At 42.8% G+C, this 7500-nt stretch overlaps 1 protein-coding gene across 1 annotated transcript in view; it reads right to left on the bottom strand.

The window, feature by feature from the left end:
* Positions 1–7500, bottom strand: part of LOC307237700 (metabotropic glycine receptor-like) — a gene marked incomplete at both ends in the record, with an annotated part of 55279 nt that overhangs the window by 8673 nt on the left and 39106 nt on the right. The window contains 3 exons of the mRNA XM_080010463.1: positions 1695–1833; positions 4967–5205; positions 7243–7352. Coding sequence (XP_079866589.1) covers positions 1695–1833; positions 4967–5205; positions 7243–7352 — 488 coding nt within the window. The remainder of the gene's footprint in view (positions 1–1694; positions 1834–4966; positions 5206–7242; positions 7353–7500) is intronic.

Genomic DNA, 7500 nt, shown 5'->3' on the forward strand with positions numbered 1-7500 from the left:
ACACGCAGACACGCACGCACGTGTACACGCACACACACACACACACACACACACACACACACACACGCACACTGTAGAGACACTCTTATCTCTGGGCCACAGCAGCAGTCTGGCTCTGATGTTGTCCTTAAAACACAACTCTTGTGTCTGATCTAACGTCACTGTATATTTCCCTGCAGCAGAGAAGGACTTTCACTAGATTCATAACAGTTTAGATTCATAACAGTTTAGATTCATAAGAGCTTTGATCCATAAGAGTTTTGATCCATAAGAGTTTTGATCCATAAGAGTTTTGTGCTGGTGGAGGTGTGTTTGTTGATGAAAAGGTTTCTGCTTTATTATCTTTCTCTTTTCACACCGAGCACAACAGGTCAGTGCTTCCACGGAGAAATACTCAATCACGACTAGATCATCAAGAGAAAGGGGGAAATTTGGCTGGATAAAGAGAATTTATTGTTTTATTTCAATGGAATTTGCATGAAAATGCATACGGTGTTTAAAATTTGGATAGATTTAGTTCATTGTGTTTGATTGGACAGGAACACGAAGGCCACAGTCTGGTTTGAAACCAGGATTCAATCCAGTCAAAACCAAAAACTGTAACTGTAAAATTTTGTTCCTTTGTATAGACCAGTATGATTTTTAATGATATTATTTATCATGTCTTCAACCAAGCATTTTCATTTGGAATTGGTAACAAATACCAAAGTTCCCAGTCTACTCACATTTTCGTTGATCAATGTTTACCCCGACAATAGAAGCATTCAATAAGCGAATCGGCAAAGAATCACATTGATTAATATAATAGAAAATGGCATTGGAATCTATGAAAAAAAAAACCGTAACAATCCTATTTACTATCAATATAAAAATCCATACAGGGAATCAAGGAAAGCGGTTAAGGCTGCATTCCACTCCTAAAAAACGCACAATGAAGCCACAGACGGTCAGTCAGACTGCGGGGCCGGGGGCACTCCGAGTTTATTTTGGGCGCTGGCACGGTGCATGTGTCCTCCAGTCCGGGGGAAGCCATGTTTTATGCAGCCGCTCTCAGCCTGCTCCCCCCCCCCCCCCCCCGTCTGTTCCTGTTCCTTTTTCCTGACAATAGCGGGAAGGCGGCGGTTCTTTTCATCCCGAATGTTCAGCTCTGATGACGCCCGAACAGTCGAGAAAAACTCTTTAATTGTGAGCACCAGGCAAACCCAGACGCTGATGAGCGAGGGAACACACTATCGATCAACTGTTGTCATTTAGACGTTCGATAAGTCCACAAAAAGCCTCTTCTTATTTTTATATATTTTAATTAATTAATTTTTATTTATCTATAAAAATATAAAAATATAAAAATCAAGTATGTTTTTGTATTTACAATTATGTATATACAATTTTGCCCTAAGGAGAATAAAAAATGATTACAATTCAGTCACACACACATTCTTGGCATATGGGAGTTTAGTATGTCATTTTCAAGGAAACAAAAAAATCCTCAAAAAAATTGTTATAAAAAATAAATACATAATAAATAAATTATTCACCCTTTCTCCACTCTCTCCCCCCCCTCTCTCGGCCTCACACTTTTATTTTATTTTCATTATTTCTCCTCCACCAAGCAATAGATTTAAAAACTACTTTTTTTTGTTGTTGTTGTTGTTGTTTCGTCTTTTTCCTCCATCCCACGGTGCAGCGGCACCCACCTGATGGCGTGGAAGATGGCCGACAGCAGCAGCTCGTTGTAGATGGCCGCCGCCATGTAGCGCGGCTCGTGGAAGGCCGAGGGCACCCGGCGCACGGCGTAGCACAGATACACGCCCCACAGCAGGAAGAGGAACTCCGCTGGGGGAGGGAGAGAGAGAGAGAGAGAGAGAGAGAGAGAGTGGCATTACTAACACCCAGGTTACATATAAATAAAACATCTCACCACCATTAAATTTGAAGTGTCACCCCCCGTGGCCCCTCCCTCCCCGTCTCCATCTCTCCTTCCAAACCAGCGAAGCCTCCATGGAGGTTTTATTTTAGTCGGTACGATGTCGTTAAGACGACTTTTAGTAGATCAAGAGATAAGATGTGAAATAAGAGCGACTCGTGCTTTTTGGCTGCTTCACTCACTTCTATGAATGTCTATCAGGGATGTGTGTGAATCCTTTGAGGTCAGCCCAAAACCGAAATGGAGTCTATTCCCACTTGTTTTTATGAAGTGCAATTTTGGTTGTTAGCTTTTTCTATTGTTCTGATTTGGGTGCCATGCCATTGTTCCAATGGTCCATTATTCCGAAACCCCTATAGTGCAGAAAATGTCCCATTGGACATGGATGACACGCTAACCCTAAACATAACCATCATTCACCCCACATTTTTTGGACTATTATGGTTGTCAGAATAATGGGCTGCTGGAACAATGGGCATTCGCTATCATTTAATTGACTTTATTTGAGTTGCATGTTGTGTATGAGAGCTTATAATGATTATTATTATGATGAATGTATATATGAATTATCATTGTCATTATCATATTATCAAATTATCATTATCATTGTCATTATTATTATTATTATTATTATTATTATAATCATTATTATTCTCATCATTATTCTTCTTCTTCTCATTGTTATTATAATAATAATAATAATAATTATTATTATTATTATTATTATTATTATTATTATTGTTATTGTTATTACTATTAGTTGACTTAGATTAAGACCATACATGAGCTGCTCTCAGCAGAATACACAGAAGAACACTCGAAAAAATATTACCTAAAATAGAACACAAATCCAAAAAAAAACATATAAATAAAAACATCACTCCATCATAAAATTTTAAGTGTCCCTGTCAGTTTCTCTCCAGCTCTCCTTGAAAGGTCTACAAAGGTTCTTACTTTAGACGGCATGATGTCATTTCTGTATAATGTCTAGACTGGTCTGAAAGGGATGAACAGGATGTTAAAATCACACTCTAACTCATCTGCGCTTTTGGGTTCCCACATGCGCCCATCTACGAGGAACCATTTTTCCTTTTTTGGGGGGGCGAGGGCGTTCGTGGAGACTGGTGCAATCGATACGCACCGCATCCAACACAGTCCGGACACTAATCAGCAGAAAGGCGAAGCGGCGTCCCCTGCGGACGCTCGCGTTTCCGCTGGAAGTGAAACGATGCGGCTCCTCGGTCAGCGGCGCCGAGAGACTCTCCCGCCTGTCTGCGGCGATTTGTCTCACTCTCTCTCTCCCCCCCTTCTCTCCCTCCCTCCCTCCCTCCCTGCCTCTCTCTCTCCCCCTCCCCCCGGTGCAGGAGGCGGCGGCAGCGGCGGCGGCGGCCTCCCGCGTGTCGGTGACACATCACCCAGCTCCAGCGTCAAATCTTAACTTAAAAAGTGTCGTCGGGGGCCACGGGGACCCCTGCCTGACACTGACCCGGCGCGGGACGGGAATGAGACACGCCCGATCGGGTGAGCGTGGATGTTGCTGATGGAAGATTGGTCCTTGATGGAGATTAAAATCGTTCACTCCAAAAAAAAAAAACACAAATCCCCAAATATACTTTGTTTACATTCCAACTTACCTTGCATTGTTTTGTATGGTCAAATTAAGCAGGGATCGCAGGGGGAATAACAAGCAGCGGTATCTGCACGCAGCGCATTAATATTCATGAGGGGTTGCTCTGCTATAAATCATTGGTAATTACGTGCTACTTAGCGTCTAGATTGGAACGCACCAACGTCTGCTTCCATGTGACTCTGTTCAAATAAATGTCACTTAATTAGCCATTCATTAGTTACTCAAGTGCCGGCTGTTGATATTTTCCAGCGCATGTTTTTAAAGTGTCCACCGCCCTCACACTTTAGATGGATAGATATATATATGATAGATAGATGGATAGATGGATAGATAGATAGATAGATAGATAGATAGATAGATAGATAGATAGATAGATAGATAGATAGATAGATAGATAGATAGATAGATAGATAGATAGATAGATAGATAGATGGATGGAGAGAAGCACGCTAGAGAGTTTTTATTTTTCCAAAACTCTGATGCAGCTTTTAAGTTGCACTGAAGTTGCTGGTTGCCAAAACAAGCAGCGGGCCGCTAATTCACTTCAGCAACACACACACACACACACACACACACACACACACACACGCCACCACGCACACACACTCCTCTTCTTCTTCTCTTCCTGCCAAGTTCTCCCCGTCCCTGCATCACTGCACTCACTTCCCTTTACTCCCTCTCATTCTCCTCCTTCTCTCCGCCTGTCCCGCTCCCTCTCTCTCTCCCTCTCTCTCTCTCTCTCTCTCTCTCTCTCTCTCTCTCCCAGCTTCAGAGAGCAGCTCTGATCACTGGACCTGTCAGCTGCAGACGGCTGTAACAGATCCTCCAGGACCATCTGGGTTCTCTACCTGCCTCGCTCCATACATCTGACAGCGGCAAACATGTCAGAGTCAACAGGGAAGACTCTCAAATAAGATGCCTAAATAACGGATGTGATGAATAGTGATCTGAACGGGTGTTTACAATCTCCACCTTTAGATGAAACGGTATGAAAAAAAAATACAAAAATACCAGATTTGAGTTAGAATGATGTAAAAATCAAACCGTAAGCAGAAAAAAGACATCACCGAATTCAACGGGACAACCACGGTGGCATGATTTGTTTTTGAATTCCACAGAAAAAAAAGGAAATTAGCTCTTTCGTTGCAAGATCAAAACTGCAAGGATGTAATAATTAATTAGTTCACAGCCAGAATAGCAGCTCTGTGTTCATCAGTTTCACACTGAAAGTGAGAACTATTTGTACGCCATAATAATAAGCTCAATTTTACATAAACACCCTCACATTTTGAGTCGTATACGTGAATAAGCCAAACTGAGGCACTTAACGGGGCAAAGTCTCTCACTGAATATGTTTGAACTTGTCTTTTGCACACGCACGCACGCATACACACACACACACACGCACTCACCCACTCCCATCATGTAGTCCCAGCGGTCCAGCAGGCACATGCTGAACTGCAGCCCCTCGGCGGTGTGCCCCACCGTGATGAGGGCCCGGCTCAGCTCCGGGTTCTGGCACACAGCCAAGGTCCAGGCCACCAGGAACCACACAACCACCACCAGGATCAGAGCCAGCAGCCGCAGAACCCGCCAGCCCGTCATGTAGGGCGTCCTCTGGGCCGTGCGTGACAGGAACACCTTCAGCACCCTAGGGTGGGGTAGGGATTGTATTTGAATTACTTGGAGTGAAAGGGAAGCAGATACTGTATATATAGTATATATATATACTGTATCTATATATATACATATATATAAATGTATACATAGTATTTCTATATATATAAATATATATATATAAATATATATATCTCTATGTATATACTGTATATATATATATATACTGCATTTTTATATATTTATTTCTATGTATTTCTATATATATTTATGTATTTCTATATACATACTGTATTTCTGTATTTCTATATACTATTCTATATACTGTATTTTACACACACAAACACACACACACACACACACACACACACAAATACATATATATACTGTGTATATATATATATAAATAAATAAATATATATATATACAACACAAATATCACTTTTACTTTTATTACTTTTTTTTTTTTTAATAAATCCACATGGAGAAAGCAGGTTCTGTAAAACATGTAAACAGGGTTATGGCTGCTCGTTGAGTTAGAAATATTTTGTTGTAGGGTAAATACAGCATTTTAGCTTGTAAAGCTGTGGTGGCGAACCTGTGGCCTGAGGACTATGCAGTCCATAGACCTCGACGGAGGTAAAGAAAGAAATTACAATTTATTCTAAATTCATTCATAAAAAATAAATAAATATATCTATTGTTTTTGTTATTAATTTTACTTAAAAAAATATTTTCTTACAAAGGCATCTTTGTAATAATTATAGGTCAATTATATATTAAGCTTTGGTACAATTTTGGGATGCCCTGCCCACTGTCGGCCCCACAGAGCAATACAAGGGTTTAAACGTGGTTGGCCACTGCTGTAGAGTCTGACTGTTAATCCGTCCCTGTCTATCTGTCTGTCTGTCAGTGCCTCTGTCTCTGTGTATTTGTCTCTCATTTCGACTCTCTTCTCCACCCATGTTTCTCTACCTCTCTGCCCTCTAATGGCCTCTGTGCTCCCTGGAGACCTGACTGTGACAAATACACCTCGGGTGTGATGTGCGCTCTCCAGTCCCTGTCCCGCGGGGCGGCCATGGCACCCGCCCGGCGCAGGATTTAATTGGTCATTTTGTGTCGAGGGAGCCCTCTGTCTGGCCTTTTGGACCTCCTTCAAGGCGCTGACCACACCACACGCACCACCACAAATGAGTGAGTGTGAGTGTGTGTGCTTAAACAGATACTTCAAGAGAGGACATGGTGCGGAAAAAGATAATTGTGTGTGTGTGTGTGTGTCTGCGCGTGCCTGTGTGCGTGTGTGCGTGTGTGTGCGTGTGTGTGTGTGTGTGTGTGTGTGTGTGTGTGCGTGTGTGTGTGCGTATAATGGGCCAACTGCTTTCCACATGAGAACAGAGGGAAGATGAGGAGAGGAATACGAATAAGATGAGATACGATAGGAGTCATTCTCAACATTTTCCACCTCAAGGACCCTCAATTTGATTCGCGTTATGCAACGGCCCCCATTTAGTCCATAAGAGCCCGATCTGAGAAGTTATTTATTTTTAGATTTTGATCCAGTCCAAACTTCCATACGTGTTTATACCATCGTTTGGGGGATAACAGTGAAGCCATGGTCCAAACCAGGGCCAAACCCGTGCTTTAATGTGGCCCTAAACAGTTGTTTTTATTTTGTTTTTTTGTTCGGAGAAAAAGGGGGGAGATTTGGACAAATCTGCACAAATTGGCAGAGAGGAGACGTCAGACTAATCCTGCGGCCCCCAGGCCGATCGTGTGCCCAAACCCCATCCCCGCCGCCTAGCGGTTGTGGCCCTAAACAACTCCACAGGGTGCTTGTGCTACGGGCCGACCCTGGTCCCAAACACTCGTTATTGTACATTCTCTAACGCTGCAAATTGCTTGCTGGGGACCCCCTGGAAACTAATGAGGGACCACTGGGGGTCTCCGTGCCCTATATTGAGAAACACTAGGATAAGATACACAAGCTTTTACATTGCGTATATGCTCATGTGAAAGAACAAAGCTGATGATGAAAAGGAAGACACACGCTGCTTTAACGGGAGCTCGGTACCTGTAGAGCTTGAGGGTGACGGTGCCGTACATGGTGGAGAAGCCGAGCAGCCGCACCCACCTCAGCAGGATGCAGCGGAACACGCTGGGGTGGAAGTACAGGATCATCACCTGCAAGGGCACGGAAACATCCGCGTTGAAACACATGCACTCAAACCCGCACGGATAAGACATATATATACATATATATATACATATATATACACACACACAGGAGAGACACCTTCCAGCAGTTAATTTGAACGATCAAGTGCGTGAG

This window comes from Zeus faber, assembly GCF_960531495.2.
Source record: "Zeus faber genome assembly, chromosome: 12".
Lineage (NCBI taxonomy): Eukaryota > Metazoa > Chordata > Actinopteri > Zeiformes > Zeidae > Zeus > Zeus faber.